The sequence below is a fragment of the Pleurodeles waltl genome, chromosome 1_1 (assembly GCF_031143425.1).
Source record: "Pleurodeles waltl isolate 20211129_DDA chromosome 1_1, aPleWal1.hap1.20221129, whole genome shotgun sequence".
NCBI classification, from domain to species: domain Eukaryota; kingdom Metazoa; phylum Chordata; class Amphibia; order Caudata; family Salamandridae; genus Pleurodeles; species Pleurodeles waltl.
Window position 1 is genome coordinate 179,783,590 of NC_090436.1, and position 19,044 is coordinate 179,802,633.

A 19,044-nucleotide genomic window follows, 5' to 3' on the forward strand; every position below is an offset into this window, starting at 1 on the left:
AGGGAGTCCCACGACGCCGGAGGACAACTCAGAAGGTTGTGCACTACAGGTTAGAGTGTCGGGGACCCAGGCTTGGCTGTGTACGAAGGAAATCCTGGAAGAGTGCACAGGAGCCGGAGCAGCTGCAAATCACACGGTACCAAGCAATGCAGTCTAGCGTGGGGAGGCAAGGACTTACCTCCACCAAACTTGGACTGAAGAGTTACTGGACTGTGGGAGTCACTTGGACGGAGTTGCTGAGTTCCAGGGACCATGCTCGTTGTGCTGAGAGGGGACCCAGAGGACCGGTGATGCAGTCTTTTGTTACCTGCGGTTGCAGGGGGAAGATTCCGTCGACCCACGGGAGATTTCTTCAGAGCTCGTGGTGCAAGAAGGAGGCAGGCTACCCCCAGAGCATGCACCACCAGGAAACAGTCGAGAAGGCGGCAGGGTGAGCGATACAAGGTTGCAGTAGTCGTCTTTGCTACTTTGTTGCGGTTTTGCAGGTGTCCTGAGCTGTCAGCGGTCGATCCTTTGGCAGAAGGTGAAGAGAGAGATGCAGAAGAACTCGGATGAGCACTTGCATTCGTTATCTAAAGAATTCCCCAAAGCAGAGACCCTAAATAGCCAGAAAAGGAGGTTTGGCTACCTAGGAAGGAGGATAGGCTAGCAACACAGGTATGAGCCTATCAGAAGGAGTCTCTGACGTCACCTGCTGGCACTGGCCACTCAGAGCAGTCCAGTGTGCCAGCAACACCTCTGTTTCCAAGATGGCAGAGGTCTGAAGCACACTGGAGGAGCTCTGGGCACCTCCCCTGGGAGGTGCAGGTCAGGGGAGTGGTCACTCCCCTTTCCTTTGTCCAGTTTCGCGCCAGAGCAGGGCTGGGTGATCCCTGAACCGGTGTAGACTGGCTTATGCAGAGATGGGCACCATCTGTGCCCATCAAAGCATTTCCAGAGGCTGGGGGAGGCTACTCCTCCCCAGTCCTGACACGTTTTTCCAAAGGGAGAGGGTGTAACACCCTCTCTCTGAGGAAGTCCTTTGTTCTGCCTTCCTGGGCCAGGCCTGGCTGGACCCCAGGAGGGCAGAAACCTGTCTGAGGGGTTGGCAGCAGCAGCATCTGCAGTGAAACCCCGGGAAAGGTAGTTTGGCAGTACCCGGGTCTGTGCTAGAGACTCGGGGGATCATGGAATTGTCTCCCCAATGCCAGAATGGCATTGGGGTGACAATTGCATGATCTTGGACATGTTACATGGCCATGTTCGGAGTTACTATTGTGACGCTATACCTAGGTAGTGACCTATGTTTGGTGCACGCGTGAAATGGTGTCCCCGCACTCACAAAGTCAGGGGAATTTGCCCTGAACGATGTGGGGGCACCTTGGCTAGTGCCAGGGTGCCCACACACTAAGTAACTTAGCACCCAACCTTTACCAGGTAAAGGTTAGACATATAGGTGACTTATAAGTTACTTAAGTGCAGTGGTAAATGGCTGTGAAATAACGTGGACGTTATTTCACTCAGGCTGCAGTGGCAGGCCTGTGTAAGAATTGTCAGTGCTCCCTACGGGTGGCAAAAGAAATGTTGCAGCCCATAGGGATCTCCTGGAACCCCAATACCCTGGGTACCTCGGTACCATATACTAGGGAATTATAAGGGTGTTCCAGTATGCCAATGTGAATTGGTGAAATTGGTCACTAGCCTGTTAGTGACAATTTGGAAAGCAGAGAGAGCATAACCACTGAGGTTCTGGTTAGCAGAGCCTCAGTGAGACAGTTAGTCATCACACAGGGAACACATACAGGGCACACTTATGAGCACTGGGGCCCTGGCTGGCAGGGTCCCAGTGACACATACACTAAAACTACATATATACAGTGAAATATGGGGGTAACATGCCAGGCAAGATGGTACTTTCCTACAGTGGGCTACATTTTTCTTTTGCTTCGCCACGTCACACTCATGGCGGTATGTTGTTTCTTCCTCTTTCTTGTTTTCCGGCACCTTGCTGTTTCTTTACCAGATCTGTGAGTTATTTTTGAATTATTTATTTTTTTGCAGTTTCATGTAGCGCAAACTTTACAGGAAGGTATTAGAGCACTTTACATGAGCACTGGTTACATTACACAAGGACATATTCATTTTTGGTAGCAAAGGAATATTAAGTGATTTTCCCAGAATCAGAGGATGTTAAGCCAGCTCAGAGACTCAAACTGTGTTCCTCAGATCCAAAACCAGCAGGTCTGGCTGTTCTTTCCACATCCTTTCCCCTACGGTTCTTTCTCTGGTGCATTTTGGGGGTGGGGGCAGTCTGGGAAGTTCTCTTGGTAGTTCTCAGCAAGGCCTGTGGTTTCTTCTGCTTCTCACCGCTCTGTCCTGGATGGGAATGGCCACAGTGCGTGACCTGTGGGCGGAGGGGAACTTGAGTCACGTACAAAAATATTACATGTACACAGTGTGGATGTATAAATACACTGTGTAGCTGTGCAGAGCGACTACAGGATTATGCCCAAAACAAATGTAATGTACTAGAAACCTGTGCCTTTACTACCCTAATGTGACAGGTATCTCTCCCTTCCACTGTGCGTCCCAGACCTTTCCGATGTTTTTTTTCTATAGTTGAGACCCTTGTCTATTCCCCCCTGACAAGGGCCTCCCCGGTTTCCCTGAGCACTAGCTGGTAAAGCAAAAGGGCGGGTGGAGGAAGGGGAGAGGGAGAAGAGGGGTGAAAGGTGTGACTCCACGCATGCACAATTTCATAATAATTCTTGTATGGCTCACATCTCCTGTTAAATAAAATGTTGCAGTGATCTCTACTTTTGTGGCTTATATCTCATGCCAGTGTCACATGTACCCTCCTTGAACGGCTTAAGGATTTTCCTAACACCACATTAGACAGACCACCCTTATATGGTGTGAATTCACAATATTAGTGCTTCTGAAGCCCTACTTCTGTCAAGCTTCAATTACGCAAGTGCAGTGTGCCCTTGCAGAAACAGATTTCCAACCATCCACGTCTGCTTGCACATGGTGCTTCGAAACGGTCTGAATGCTACGCTAAATGCTCTATGATTTATCGGGCATTGATATTGGCATTAGAGGTTCACTGGCTGCTTTTCATAAGAAGTGCTTGGGCACTTTGTACCGTCTCATACCATATGGTACAAATAGAAAGTGGTCATGTACCATCCCTCGAATGCTGGCCTTGGGGGTCCTTGTCATCACTGGCCCGTGACAGAAGCATCTTCTGTCTGGACAAGATCAGTCAGTCACCCACAGCCGCTGATTGCTATTTAAGGCACACAAGACCCATTACCCAAGATTGTTTTTAGAAAGACAAAAATAAATGAGGGATGAAATGCCAGCCACCTAGAACTAGCTTCCTTTCTCTCTCCGCCCCTCTCTCTCACACGCTCTCTCTCTTGCCTGTCTCCCTCCCTATATTTTCTCCTCCTTTATGTCAGTCTATCTCTCTCACACTCCCTCCACACCTATTTTTCTCCCCCTTTGTTGCACTTTTCATCCTTAGCGTGGTTTCCCCTAACTTTTTGTCTCTGTTTCCAGGTTGTTGATGTGTGCTGGACTCTGTTTCTGCTGTTCTTGTTACTCTGGGCACTTTACCACTGCTATCCAGTGCTAAAGTGCAAGTGTTCCTCTACAAAATGTGTATGTAATTGGTTGTCCATGATTGGCATATTTGATTTACTAGTAAGTCCCTAGTACAGTGCACTAGAGGTGCCCAGGGCCTGTAAATCAAACGCTACTAGTGGGCCTGCAGCACTGGTTGTGCCACCCACATGAGTAGCCCTGTAATCATGTCTCAGACCTGCCATTGCAGTGTCTGTGTGTGCAGTTTTAAACTGTAAATTCGACTTGGCAAATGTTCCCTTTTCATACATGTAAAACACCCCTAAGGTAGGCCCTAGGTAGCCCCAAGGGCACGGTGCAGTGTTTGGTTAAGGTAGGACATGCAGTAATGTGTTTTATATGTCCTGACAGTGAAATATTGCTAAATTTGTTTTTCACTGTTTCAAGGCCTGTCCCTCTTATAGGTTAACATGAGGGCTACCTTTAAATATGATTCAAGTGTAGATTCCCTTTGGGAGCGGATAGACATGTAGAGTTTGGGGTCTCTGAGCTCACAATTCAAAAATACATCTTTTAGTAAAGTTGGTTTTAAGATTGTGAGGGTCATTCTGACTTTCCCGCTGGGCCGGCGGGCGCCCGCCAAGGGAGCGCCCGCCGGCCCAGCGGGAAAGGCCCTGCAACACAGAGGCCGGCTCCGAATGGAGCCGGCGGTGTTGCAGGGGTGCGACGGGTGCAGTTGCACCCGTCGCGATTTTCACTGTCTGCAATGCAGACAGTGAAAATCATGCTGGGGCCCTGTTAGGGGGCCCCTGCACTGCCCATGCCATTGGCATGGGCAGTGCAGGGTCCCCCAGGGGCCCCATGACACCCGTTCCCGCCATCCTGTTCCTGGCGGTAAAAACCGCCAGGAACAGGATGGCGGGAAGGGGGTCGGAATCTCCATGTCGCCATGGAGGATTCGCCCAAGCAGGGGAAATCCGCCGCGGTCAGAATGGGCAATGAAGCACCGCCAGCCTGTTGGCGGTGCTTCCGTTGCCCCCGGCCCTGACGGTCTTGTACCGCCAGGGTCGGAATGAGGCCCCATGTGTTTGAAAATGCCACTTTTAGAAAGTGGGCATTTTCTTGCTTAAACCATTTCTGTGACTCTGCCTGTTTGTGGATTCCCTGTCTGGGTCAGTTTGACAGTTGGGCTGTTTGCACCTCTCCCTAGACAGTGACACAAAGGGAGCTGGGGTGAAGTCTGGACTTCCTGATGAGCCATGAGCTAGGAGGGAGGAGAGGAGTGGTCACTTACACCGGAAAGGGCTGTGCCTGCCCTCACACAATGCAGACTCCAACCCGCTGGTGTGTGTCTGGGGCCTGGCCTGGGCAAGGCTACTTCAAAGGGCAAAATGGGTATAAGAAGGGCACCCAAAACCACAAACTTTAGAACATTTCTGGAAACCAAAAGGAACCTCTGCCTGGGGAAGAGCCGATTAGCTGAGGAAGAAGAGCTGTCCTGTCTGTGCTTTGTGGAGCTATCCTGCAGTTGCTGCTTCTGCCTGTGCTAGAGGACAAAGACTGGACTTTGTGTTGCCTTCCTTCTTGTGAAGAACTCTTCAAGGGCTTGATTTAGAGTGTGCCTCCTGTTGTTTGAAGTCTCAGGGACAGTAAAGGCTTCTCTCTGCCAGCACCTTGAGCCTCAGCTGAGGCTCCTACTCTGTCAAGTGGTGTCCATCCAGTTCCTAGGCCCCTAAAAGGAGAAGCTGGCAGCTCAAGAGTGAGGAATCCACGCACTGACCACCGTGCAGGGAAAAGATCGATGCAACTTTGATCTGAGGCTAAGAAATCGACGCACCGCCGGCTTCGCGGCTGAAAATCAACACTCGTCTGCAAAGTGACCGGAAGATCGATGCTCGTGGCTGGAGAAATGACGTGCAGCACCGCTGACGGAGACTGGTGATATCACAACCCGCGCTGCGTGGTTTTTGGATCATCGTGCGGCTGAATTTCTGACACAAACACCGCTGGGTGTGTAAAAACAACGCAAGGCCTGCCCGGACCCGTGTGAGGCTCCAATGGACGCATCGCTCTCCTGCGGAGAGCAGAAACGACACACACCAACTCGACTGAAGGAGAAACGAAGCAAGGTCTCGCTCGTGAGTGAAATCGATGCATCGAAAGCTCTTTTTGATGCACACACGCCCGTGCGGGGTTATTTTTGACGCACCAGGTACATTTTCATGCTAACAGTGTTAGCGTTGTGCTTAAAACTAAATGAAGACTCTTTTTAGTTTTTAAGTAATAACTTGACTTGTGTATTGTGGATTTTTGTCATTTTGGTCTTGTTTTGTGTAGATAAATATTTTCTATTTATCTAAACCTGTGTTATGTCATTGTGGAGTTTTTTCATTAGGTTACTGTGTGTGTTGGTACAAATACTTTACATCTAGCACTCTGAAGTTAAACCTGCTGCTCGTGCCAAGCTACCAAGGGGGTGAGCGGTGGTTAGCCGAGAGTGATTCTCTTTTACCCTGACTAGAGTGAGGGACCTTGCTTGGACAGGGGGTAATCTGACTGCCAACCAAAGACCCCATTTCTAACACCCTTTATCTCTCTCTCTCTCGCTCTCTCTCCTCCTCCTCCTCTCTCTCTCTTTCTCTCTTACTCGACACCTATCTTTTCTGCCCCTTTATCTCAGTATCTCTCTATATTTCCAGGGTATATCTCTCTCTGTCTTCCTCTCACTCATCATGAACTCTCTCTCTCTCTCTCTCTTGAACCATTGATTTCTCGCTATTTTTAACTCTATGCATGTCCCAGTCTCTCTGTACCCTTCTTTTATGTCTCTCTGTACCCATCTTTCCCTGTCTGTGCCCATCTTCCCCTCTCTTTATTTTCCGCCCTCTCGATGTATCTCTGTCCCCTTCTCTCTGTACCTCCCCATCGACAGCTGTCTCTCTTTCCTATCTCCCTTTCTCTTTGTTCGTTTCACTATTTGTTGCTGCATTACATTCTCAGTCCTCTGACAGTTTCTTCCCAAGCGCTAATGGAAGAAGGATTGAGAGGTGGCTGTGCTGCACACCCAAGGGAAGGGCCCAAGAGAAACCAAAACTTTACCGACTCTTTATCTAAAGTATGCTTTACTTTACCAGAACTAAAAGCAGAACCCAGGCTTCCAGTCTCACAATGTCATTTGGCAATTCTACTGGATAGCCCTATCCAATATTTTGTTGCAATTTGATTTATGTCATGTTATCAGCTGAAACTAGATCCAGGCGGGCCCATTGGGTGTTGTTCCACACATCTCTTAACATTTGAAATTGGAAGATAAAATCTGTAGGTCAAAAACAGGAAGTGTTTTAAAAGGGAGGTCCTGTCTGGTACTGAGTACCTACAATTCATTATTTTGAAAGAAAGAGTACTGGCACTTCTTAGTACTGCGGCAAAACACTTATGGCAGAGTACCTGTACATCTCAGGAGCAAACAGCTACTCCACAGAGGTCACTGTTGGTTGCACAATGTCAGCTAAAATATGTTCCATCTGCCATGTAATGTAAAATATGGCTAAGTAGTTATAAGGTCACAAAGGCGAGACCTGTTGTTTATGCCAATGCTTGTTAAACACAGAACCCACACCAAAGTCAGTACACCGGTAGCACCACCCTAAAGCCAACCCTGCCCCACACTTGGACCCATTCAGGAGCTCTTAGGCCATGGGGCCATTGCACAGGGCCTGAGAGGGCCCCTGGAGCTACACCTCCCACACCGCAGGGGCTGTGGCGGATATTGTTCCACAACTGTGCTAACGGGCACCCTTCTTCATTTGTTGATTAATAGTGGGTGCTACTAGGCTCAGGGCATCAAGGCATTTTGCAGAAAAACCTTCTTGTGACCCATGAATTGCACTTTCTGTGCATTTGAATTTAAAATAAATAGTGGTAACTTCAAGTTCCTTTTTCGAAACAAAGTACCGGTGCAGGGATAACTAATTTGTTGAAGACAGTCACTGACATCTGTTCCTCTTCATCCTTAGGCCTTCATTATCGGTTTGACGTCCGGCCAGTATTACTGAACCAAAGTGAGGCCCATACTTGCTAAAGTGCCCAGACTATGGAATACCTATGCAGACCTGAAAATACTGTTAGTCAGTCTGCATATTTCCCATGATTCTGAGCTATTGCGCTAACAATTAACACCACCATGTCTGAACAGGTGATAAATGTCAGATTGGAGCACTGTGGGGACGGGTTTAGGGGTTGGGAGATGGAGCACATCCAGATCCATGCCATACTGTGGCGTGGCTAGGGGGCGCACTCTCTGCTCCATCCATGGTGCTGCAGCAAATCGGAAGGAGACCCAGCTGTGCGTGTATCCACCGCCCTGACATCTGCTCGGCAATTTTAGCAGATACAGATTTACACCCGGTAAAAGTGCATAATGTGTTTTTTGACCTGGTAAACTTGGGTCCTGACATACTGGGAACACATGACATGTCACAGTGGCAAGCCCTGTAATGATGCCCCTTGTCTATACTCATAATGGAGCCCTAGATTTATACATGCTGGTTTAAAGACTGGCTCTGTTACTTCCTCTGTAAATAAGCCCCATTATGAGTTGTTTCCTTTGTGATCATACATGCTGTATATTGTACTAGTGAATATGTTATTTCATTTATTTAAATATGGAATTCATTTTTCTTTCTTTTTGAGATATTATGTCGTTTGTGAAGCAGGTGCATTAATCCTATACCATCAATAAGCACTCAACTGCAGGTTAAAAGTTGGCTCATGGTATTTCAATGCTATGTTTGGATTGACTGAGACCTTTTTAGTTAGATAAGCACTATGCTTCTGACACTTTGCTGAAAAAACACGGCCAGGTGCTGTAAATGAACAGCGGCAGCACCTCCACTATGGCGGAGGAGTGTCGCTCCCCCACCAGCAGCAGAAGCTGCAAACCTTTTACAATGAAAGGATAATAATCTATAGGTACACACAGCACTCCCCTCAGTGCGCATGTGTGTTTGGCCGGCCGTCTCGGGCCGGCCAAAACACGTGCACTGTGCACTGTGTTGCTGGTCTGGAGAGATCAGGCACAGGCTCAGGCTCCCAGTCTTGAGTCAATCATAACACTGCCCTGGGCATCAGGATTGGCCGCAAGGCAGGCTGGGAGCCTATGCCTGCCTGCTGAGGAGACAGAGAATTGGCGGCATGGCGTGCAGGTAAGTTTTTGAAAAATTGTTTTTTTTTTACTATTAATATTCCCCCTAACCCCACTGCACGCCCCACCCCTTGTAACCCCCATGAGTTGCAACTGCAAATGAAACACATTAGTGCCTCCAAATTACACTCTTTAATAGACAGTGAAGGCATACACCAAATATTAAGTGCTTACAAATTCCAAAATGTATGCCAAATAAATAAATATCTAAAGCATGGTTATTGCCACACAGGCACCTGAAATTACCAGTGAATATATATTTATTATAAATCGCATGGAAGATGTGAACGCTCCTTCCACCCTGACATATGTAAGTACCAACTATAGCTAGACTGCTGCAGAGGTAATCAAGTAATCATACTGATTAGCACGGGCTCTGCCAGAAGAGCTCTTCCCTGAATGACTATCCTATATTTGGGAGTGATGTTGTGAACGATGGTGGGGTTGCTAGATCACTTATTGTCGGCTGAACTTCAGCATTCATTTAAAGAAATAAGTGCATGTTGTAATTTGAATTTTTATATGCGTTTATTGGAGTCAACTGCACTAAGGCAACTGACAATGATTTCTAAAAGAAAGAATTGGAAACATGCCATTCTGTTAATATGGAGCAATGAGGCAGTCATCAGTAGGGCACGTGATGGCAAAACCCACCAAAAATGGTTGGAATCTAGTTATAAAACAATATTTGCCATGCTTACCTTTGTCTCTACATTCCAATTGACAAACATGAATGCACAGCGCTGAATGGTGTTATACCATTAAAGAGCATCATTATGGGACATTATTTTTAATGGGAGGACAAAACTCCAAATGCTGTAGTTGTATCATACAATGGGCATTTTTTGTTGTTTACAGCAAAATGCCATTTTTAATGGGCACTACTTCGCCTAACAACATACGTCTGCAGTGGCTCAGTGTTTCAAAATAAGACAATGCTGAAATTACAGAACCTGGGCACAATTTGCATCTAATGAACATGTAAAGCTTTTTGAAGCTAAGGAATAATGCACTTGAAGCATTGGTAAAATGTTGAAGTATTAAACATTTCTAGAGGTCATTATCAAGGCAGAATATTTTTTCAGTTTTTGGTGGTGGTGTGTATACGCTGAAGAGGGCCTGGATAGTGAAGACTGAAAGCTAATACTTTTCCACCAACAAAGCACACATCTCAAAACTTCCCAATAAATCTGAGAACTTCCAATAAAAAGATCATATAAAAGCAATGCCCATATGAGTGAGATCCTACCTGAGGAAAATCTGCTGTCATTCAAACTGGGCCCATTCATCGAAGAATCCTACTTAATCTATTTACACTAATACCTGGCAGACAATGAGAACTCAGGAGAACAAAGTCTTTATTTTTAGAAACACTGCACTGAAATTCAGAACATTTCTTGCATTGAATCATTCCTTCACTAGTGCTGCAAACAGGAATCTAGCACTCCCTCCCACTCCAAGCATCCAACCAAACTTTTTATCCTCCTTAAAATGCTCACCAGACATCTTTTATGATTCGATATACATAAATGAGAAGAAGAACAACCCTTTTTTCTGTCCAGTGCTGTGTTATTTCACAATTTCTGAATTGCTTTCATGAAGTTCTTTGGCCTCACTATTTCCAGTCTTGCTACATCTCACACTTTATGAAATACTCTTTTATAAATTCATGTTGTCTGCAATTAACAAATAAATAGCATGCTAAACACAGAGGTCAAAGCTCTAGTTTTTTCCTATATTAAGTATTGCAGTGATCCACTTACTAGACTCCCAAAAAATAGCTGTGTGTATAAGCTGTTCTTCATTCAGCAGCTCATAACCTGGAAAAACATATGTATCACTTCCCTCCTGCCCATCCTTTTCCTAAATTGCTACCAATTGAGACATGTTGCCCTTTTGGAACAGCCTACCCAGACAAAGCCCTAAAGCTGAATACTGTAATTACTAACAATGAAACTTTGAATACCCTCTGGCCTCCATAACCATAGAAGGAAGACAAAGCCACTCCTAATACCATTTGTTTATAAAGGGAGTGCATTGTGTGCAGGTTCTTCTCAGGCAAAGCCCACAGGATAGGAAATGCACTACTTGAGCAAACCAGAAATGCCCCATAATGCCCTAACATCAGACAAATACTACAAAAATATTATAATGTCCACAGAAAAGGCTGTAAACAGTTTCATTTACTTCTAATATTGATGGTCATCTACCAGAAATGTATCCTTTGATCAGATGAAATCCACCTACTTGTATAATATTTTTCCTGCATGTAGCCTCTCCTATCTCACACTGAAATTATCATCACCTTCTCCTCTCTATTCCTAGCGTCCAGAACCCTACAGCCTGCTAAGGATGGCCCGCACTTCCAATACAGCTTCTTTACCTTGATCCAATTTTAGACTACCTGAAATCCCAGTTTTTCTCTCTAAACTGATGAATTTAACTATGTTACCCTTTCCTTCTCAACTTCTCCAATCAAGATTTCTCATCTTTATATAAATAAAAAATGCATGAGCGTTTCAATTCACGCTATCATATTTATGCTCTCACATGTTTATTATCTATCACAACATAATCTAGTTTTAATCTTAGTATTCAAAAATGTGTACAGGTTATAAATTTCACAAATTATTATCCACCGCCATTGTTACACTCGGTGTAACAAGTATTTCTTTAAAATTAACCACTCATATTGTACTTCCAGCTCCTTACACTTAATTAGTTTGTAAAGTGCTCTGAAGATACCTGTTGTCAACTACACATTTTATGAAACAAGTTTTAAATAAATGTTTTAAAAAACATAAGGGTGGCTCATTTGGGTATTCAAAGAATTATAGCTAGTCTAATAATCACCAACATTTAAGATGGAAATAGAGAGAGGGAACCCAGAGAAGTGCCTCATCTCCCACTACCAACAAGAACATCTGTAGGATCTGTACTCTTTTGAAATCATATAATAGAAAAACAGCCATGCTATGTTAAGTTAGTGAACCAACAGAATACAGAAGGAAATGAAAACATTAAACTCTCCTCAGCCATTCTTCAATAATACCTAGGTTACTGTCAACGGGGGAGGGGGAGTACAGAGAACAAATTAAACCTATATGCCCCTAATCTAAGGGTCTGATTTAGAGTTTAGTGGGGATAGTCCATCAAAAGCATGATGAATATCCCATCCACCTACTACAAGTGCCATAGCATATAATGCACTTATAACAGGGCAAACAGAATATCTGTCACGTTTGAGTATCCAATCTGCCAAACTCTAAATCAGACCTTCAAATCATGTCTAGAACTCCCACCAACCACAGATACCTTTTTAGGATACTTAGCAGTAATTAAAATTAAAATGCTGAGTGTCTGTTCAGTAAAATAGGAAGTGAAAAACAGCATTAGGCTTTACAATGTGCTATCTAATGTGTGATGTCACTGACCTTTAGTCTCTAGACCAGATGATCCAGAAAAATTGTGAACTGTTAATTTAAGACACCGAACACGTGAATATTCCTTTTTTTCTGGATAATACATCCACTGATTTATTATTGAACAGCTGAAGAAGTATACATTCAAGTCTATTCTATTAAAGATTTAGGGGTAAGGCATACAATAGAGGAAATTAATTATGAAACCACTGCACATATGTTGCTTATGACCCATTTAATTTGTGTAACATAGTGTTTATTATTATTAAGAAAAATATATTATTAACTACTAATAATAATTGCGAAAGTTGTTTCTTGTGCTAAATAGGCTGCTTGCTTTACAGGAAGTGGAACAATCATAACATACAAACATATTTTCCTATTTCTAATTATGTAGGAACAAAAATGTGTGAGATTATTTATTTAAAATTTGTCTTTACACTATTCTACCTGGCGAAGTCAGCACCATTTACAGAGCAACACAATCAAAGAGATCAAACCTCATATTACAATAAAACAAATGGTAACACAAATAAATGACATTGCAGAAGAACAAATCAGGGGATGCAACTGACAGTGAGGAGTAAATGGCGGAGAACCACCTAATTTTGGACAGGAGATGAGGGTTAGGGAGGGTAGAAAGGCTATAAAATGGGATGGGGACCAAAATAGGTTTGGAGAAGAGCGAAGTAAAAAGAGGATGAGGGTTGGTAGACATAGAGTTGGAGGTGAAGGGAAAGCAAAGGGGCTGAGTGGAGGGGAGAGAAAGAAGAGGTCTCAGATGAATAAAATTGTTTGGAAGGATAGGTAGGAAGGGGCAGAAGAAGGAGGGGTGGGATAGGTCAGGAAAGAGGATTAGGCTAGAGGGGGGAAGGAGGCTGGGGTGATGGGGAGGGGTGAGGACAGAAAAAGGGGTCACAGGGAAGGTTGGACGACGTAATTTCGTTGAGTTGGTCAATTTAAAATTAAGGCAAAATCTATTTGCTGGGTTTTACGTTAAAGAACATATCTTTGAGATTATACCACACACGGAACCTGTTTTCTTGAAGGGTATTTGAAAAAACACATGCAGCAAAGCTTTCTCTATTGCTGTACTTTTGTACTCTGTCAATAGCTTATGCTCTTGCAAAGTAATAGGATAGATGTCTATAATGCCTATTGAACTATGGAATCTCTGTTAGTCTCTAATGAGCACCATGTGGGAACTACAGTGAACTGTCCCACATATCGGTGCCCTTGCTTTGTAGTACAATATCAGATTTAATATGTGATAATTAGAACACTGAATTTTTGGAAGCTCCACCGAGATGATCAATTGTGGCTGATGAAGACTCTTTCTCAAACATTCAAACATGTGTTTGCTCTTCTCCCAATTTAATTTGGAGAAATCCATCTCTGGTTGCAATGCTGGAATAGCATTGTAGCCACCCTGCATCAGGTTACACTACTTGTAACATGCCCCCCTCACCCTTAAAAGGCCCACGTCTGTGGCCTGGGTGTATTACTTGGGGACAGTAAATTAAATTAAGTATAGCTCTTGGCTGTGGGGTATATCATTCAACATTTTCAATCATGATGGTAAGAGTGATGATGCTTCATACCTCAATTCTGACAAACAGTTGTCACAGTTATGAATTGTCAGGTATGGCAGTCCTTGCATCAGATAACATAAAGGGTATCATTACGAGTTTGGCAGTATACTAACTGCCAGACTCGCGATGGAGGCCAGATCACTGCCAATGTGGCGGACCAAGTGCCACATTACGACTGCAGTGGTTGCACCACACTTGGACCGCCAGGACCGCCAGGATTAGTCGTCCAGGCGGTCGTTGCGGTCCTAATCGGCCAGAGCAGAGCTGCAAGCAGCGCTGCCCTGGGGATTATGACCCCCTTCTCCGCCAGCGATTTCATGGCGGTAACACCGCCATGAAAAGGCTGGCAGAGACAGGGTGAAGAGGGCCCCAGGGGGGCCGCTGCACTGCCCATGCATTTGGTGCACTCTACGCAATACAGCATTGCCGCTGGCTCTATTATGAGCCTGAGACAATGTTGTAGGCCGTTTCCCGCTAAGCCAGCGGGCGGAAACTGAGGTTCCACCCACTAACCAAGCAGGAAACTCGTACTGAACCTGGTGGGGAGGCTGTCAGACTGGGGGCAACCTACCCGTCGAAACTTTGGTGGATGGGCTTTTCTGTCCGCTGAAGTCATAATGAGGCCCAATGTTTCCAGAATCAGACAATCATCTGTTCAATTTGCATCGCTAGTTCTAGAACCACATCATCCAGGTTCCAAGGTCAGCAACTTATCCACCTACCACATCTTCATCTTCTTTGCCTACTGATGCATTCTGCTTTCTGGATCTTGTGGGTTATAGAAAGACTGTTAACATGGGTGAAGCCCATGCCAAGAATCATATGGAACCTCCTACTGGTGGAAGAGTCGTGCAGTCACAGGCATTCTTGTGATGTTTGCTGCAGTCTTACTTAGCCAAAGAAGACACGTACCAAGTATATGCAAAAAAGCTCGAATGAGTAAACGTTCTGAGCTGCCCATTCCCGCCATACCTACAACGAGGACATCCTATATTCCTTAAAATTACTCACTCCATACATTTCATGTACACTCACTGTAGATTATGTCGATGGAACAAGGCAGATGACATGGCAGTGCTTTATAGACAGGGGGAAAAGAATCAGGCTTTACATGTAACACTAGCAGAATAAGGCAAAAGCAGTGGAGGTCCGAGAAATTAATCAGGAACAATCTCAGGACACCAAAGCCCCCATATGTTAAATCTGTTCTGTTCTAAGTAAAACTACTGTTAAGCGCACTCTTCATTTTAGTGATCTTGTGTATAGGCTGCCAGTTTACAAAATATAATCAGAACAGCTTGAAAATGAAGCAGAATGAAGTACATTTAAAGAGCTTACCTTCTTTGTGCTTGAGCAACCAACTCTGAATCTTCCTCCCCGGGAATTTCAGCAAAGTGACAGGATAATTGCTTAGTTTTAGGGCGACCTAGTAATTTCTTGGCTTGCTTATTTTTCATTATATGAGGAGCTTCAAAACAGAAAATAACAATTTTAATGCATTAAATTGATAATGGAAAAACCACTGCAAATTCACGTTATCATGTGTGTTTTATAAACCAAACTGCCTCCAATTATTAAAATATGTTGTTTAGCATAAATATGGCACACTTCACAAACTGTCAAAAATAATTATAGTGCAACTTAAAATATCAAACTGGAAATTTCCAGGAGGCTTCACGCTGTCTTAAAATATGCATGAGCGCTGCAGAGGAAAAATATAAAAAATAACTTGCTTTCTCATAATTCCTTTCTGCTGTACACGTCTAACACTGAGAAGAATATAGGCCATAGTGCAAAGAAAAAATTAATTAAATCCTGATAAAACTGAACTGTTTCCATTAGCACAGTCGTTTGCTGAATGCTTTGGCATTGGAGTTTCAAGTCCTCCATTTTCAGCTTAATTCCATTACTTGAAGCCCAGGTGGCAATGGCAGTCTATCAATACCATAGCTCACCTCTTTCATGGCCTATGGCAATTGTGTCCAATGTTGATAAACAATGGCCTGGGCTTTTCCAGATATTCAGGATGTCCATACGAGATGAATTTAGATGTCATCAATCAATTACATAGGCAGTGGTTGTCTTGAACATTTGACTTGGCTGTGGCCCTCATAGTTAAAAGTAAGAAACCCCTGGCTAGTATGATATATTAACGTTAAATATAATAAAGTGACTCAGTAGAGAACACTTGTATTTTTATAGAAGAAGCTGAATCAACAGAAGTGTTTCACAGGTTGATTTAGTCTTTGGTGGATTTTGGGGCAATCCACAAAAGCATTTATGAGTGCAGGAAGCAGTTTTACAGGCGTACTCTTTACACACTCTTACATATCTTTGTGAATTGGCCCCAAAACGTTCAACTTCCTATCAGTGAAAATTGCAAAAAAGGCGCAACCTTTCGATCGTTACAAATTGTTCATGAATAGCCCCTTAATGACCCCATTTTATTCCCATTTGAGAGGTTTTATGGCGTATTCACAAAGTATGAATACATAAAAGAGTACTACAGGAGTACCAGTGCTTAATTTGTGCTTGTTGTTTCCGGTGCTGAGCACCACTTGTTTTTGAGGGCCGGTGCTTATTGTTCTGCCTCATGCATTTGCTGCGAGCAAAAGCCTCATATGGGAAAGATGGAGGAAGAGAAAAACGAAAAAGCGTCACAAAGGGAGAGGGCAGAAAGCTGCAAGGGTGAGCCCAGGTCAGTGAGTGGCTTTAAATGGATTGAAGAGGCCTAGGATGGCTTCAGGACTAAGCCGCCTCAGTATTCCGTGTTCTCACATTTAATTGAGGCAGCCGCGTGTTTAAGAGGAGGTAGTGCTTAATTTGTGCTTGTTGTTTCCGGTGCTGAGCACAGGCACTTATTGTTGAGGGCCAGAGCTTATTCTTCGCCCCCAAGCGCTTGCTGAGGGCAAAAGGCACATATGGGAAAGACGGAGGAAGAGAAAAACGAAAACGCGTCATAACAGGAGAAAGCAGAAAGCTGCTACAGTGAGCTGAAGTGGCAGCAAGCAGCTTTAAATGGAATGAAGTGGCCCGAGATGGCTTCAGGATTACGCTGCCTCAGTATTCCGTGTTCCCTCATTTGGGGCCAGATGTAGCAAAGGGTTTTACCCATTCTGTGTCTATGGGAAAATTCGTTGGTACATATGGCCTTTAATTGCAGCAGCCGTGTGTTTAAGAGGAGAGCTTTTAGCACCTGCACCTTGTTATTTACAAGTTAAGCACTGAGAGGAGGGCTCTGGGCACCGGCACGTTTTTATTTACAAATTAAGCACTGAGGAGTACTACTCTATGTAAGTCAACATTCCCCTGGGGAAAGGCCCCAATATGTCCATCAGTATTCCTGAGTGGTGGAGGCTTCTCCATAAAAGCACAGTTTCTGGAATGAGATACCTCGGGGAGAAAACTTCTGCAAGAAAATCGGTGCTTGTCACGTCCACCACGAAATTCTGGCACTATAAATGTATTCCCAATACTGCAAATTCTAGCAGCAAAAATAATAGATTTATAAAAAAAATAACATGGATGAAAATATCAATCATAGTGCCAAGATACACAGCTTAACAAATTATTAGTCTCAGCTCATCATAATAGGCGTGTTGTGGTATGGTCTCTGCAGAGCAACAAACCCCCTTGTCTCTACTGCTCTATCAGAGATAAGTGCATGTGCGTCGTTCTTCTTTATTCAACGTGCTTAATATACCAATATTTTTTATATATAACATTTTGTAAAAGTATCAGTGATCTGTTGCATAGTCTGTGATTAGATTCTCATTAACACTAGTAAGGTCAGTCTTCCAGTCTCGCATGGCCGGGGCAGGGTGAGGGTTGGAGGGGGATGGGTGGTGGGCGGGAAGGGCGTGGGAAAAAAATAATTTAAAAATAATAAAAAAAAACGTACCTGCTTTGGTCCCCTGCCGCACTCCTCTCCCGTCGCTGCTGCAGGAACAGGCTCCCAGCCTGCCCTGCGCCAATCCTGATGCTGCTCAGAGCAGCGTCAGGATTGGCTGGGAGCCTGTGCAGGCTCTCTCCAGCCTAGCAACCGTGTGCCTGTGCTGGCCAAACACACATGCGCTCTGACGGGAGTGCATAGTGCACTCCCTTAAGCTCGTCACCCCCAAGGCCCGCCTCTTTTACATGGAAAGGACAATAAACAGAGTTTATTATCCTTTTCATGTAAAAGGATTTGCAGCGGTTGGTGCTGGCAGGGGGTGACACTCCTCCGCCCATACGGAGGAGCCGCGCCTGCCTCTCATCTGGTTTCACTTTAGCTTGCCAGTGCGCAACAGTGCAGTTTTGCTCCAGTGCACTGCATTTCTAATGATGGTTATAGTGCAACACTGCAGAGCGCTTGCTGCCTCTGGATCTAACGTTTTGAAGAAGCTCTATTCAGTTTCCCATCAAAAAGATAAGTAGGGTACTTCCAATAGTAAATCATTTTTCTTAAATTTGACAGTTACCTAAAAAACAAAAGGGGAAGAATTTAAAGGCGTACATATTATATTCGACTACTTTAATTATAACACCCTTGATCTTGCCATCATTCTGAATTACCATGATAGGTACAATATGAAGGGCACTGATAAAATTGGTTATAAGAAGACTTTCCATAAACTCTTCAGTGAGTTCAGAGCATGATGAGTCTGATTCCTCTGTGGATGAGGAAAGCCGAGGAAGGCATGAGAGACAGCGGTCTGTCTGAATGGAAGGTCATAGTCAGAGAGGTCATAGAGTCAGCAGTGACTGCGTCAATGCAATTCATGCAGGACGCATTTAGTAATTCCATTGCAGCCTCTTTTAATAAACTGAGTCATTACCTCCCCCCATGCTCCAGGGAAGAAATATGTAATTACCAAGAGCGAGAATTCCCCTGTGCTAGTAGTAAAGATTCCTCTTCCCAGTATAACATTTTGAGCCGTTTCCAACTATAAAAAGGAGGAACTATCCTATCCTGTTCAAGAGATCAGGGTCTTGATTATAAACCTTTTAAGAGGAGTTGAAATGTTTCCTTTGTGAGGGATTCTTTTTTAGACGTCTCAGGAAGAGCAACGTTATGTTTGCCCGCCCACCCCCAGAATCAAATTTAATTTCTCCTCCTATACTTCATCCAGGGAACACAGAGGATGAAGACATGGTTAGCCCTCTCACTGCAGGTGATACACTTGAGGTGTTTGCCCCCTGTGTTTTTGGAAGAGCTGGGAGAGGCAGATCTCATTCCGCTGGCAATACTCAGTAGAGCTATTTTCTGCCAAATGTTGTC

The 19,044-nt window shown here is 44.4% G+C and overlaps 1 protein-coding gene across 1 annotated transcript in view; it reads right to left on the bottom strand.

Annotated features, from left to right (window-relative positions):
• ALPK2 (alpha kinase 2) overlaps positions 1-19,044 on the bottom strand; it is a 163,276-nt gene that overhangs the window by 90,201 nt on the left and 54,031 nt on the right. The window contains exon 4 of the mRNA XM_069220227.1: positions 15,123-15,252. Coding sequence (XP_069076328.1) covers positions 15,123-15,252 — 130 coding nt within the window. The remainder of the gene's footprint in view (positions 1-15,122; positions 15,253-19,044) is intronic.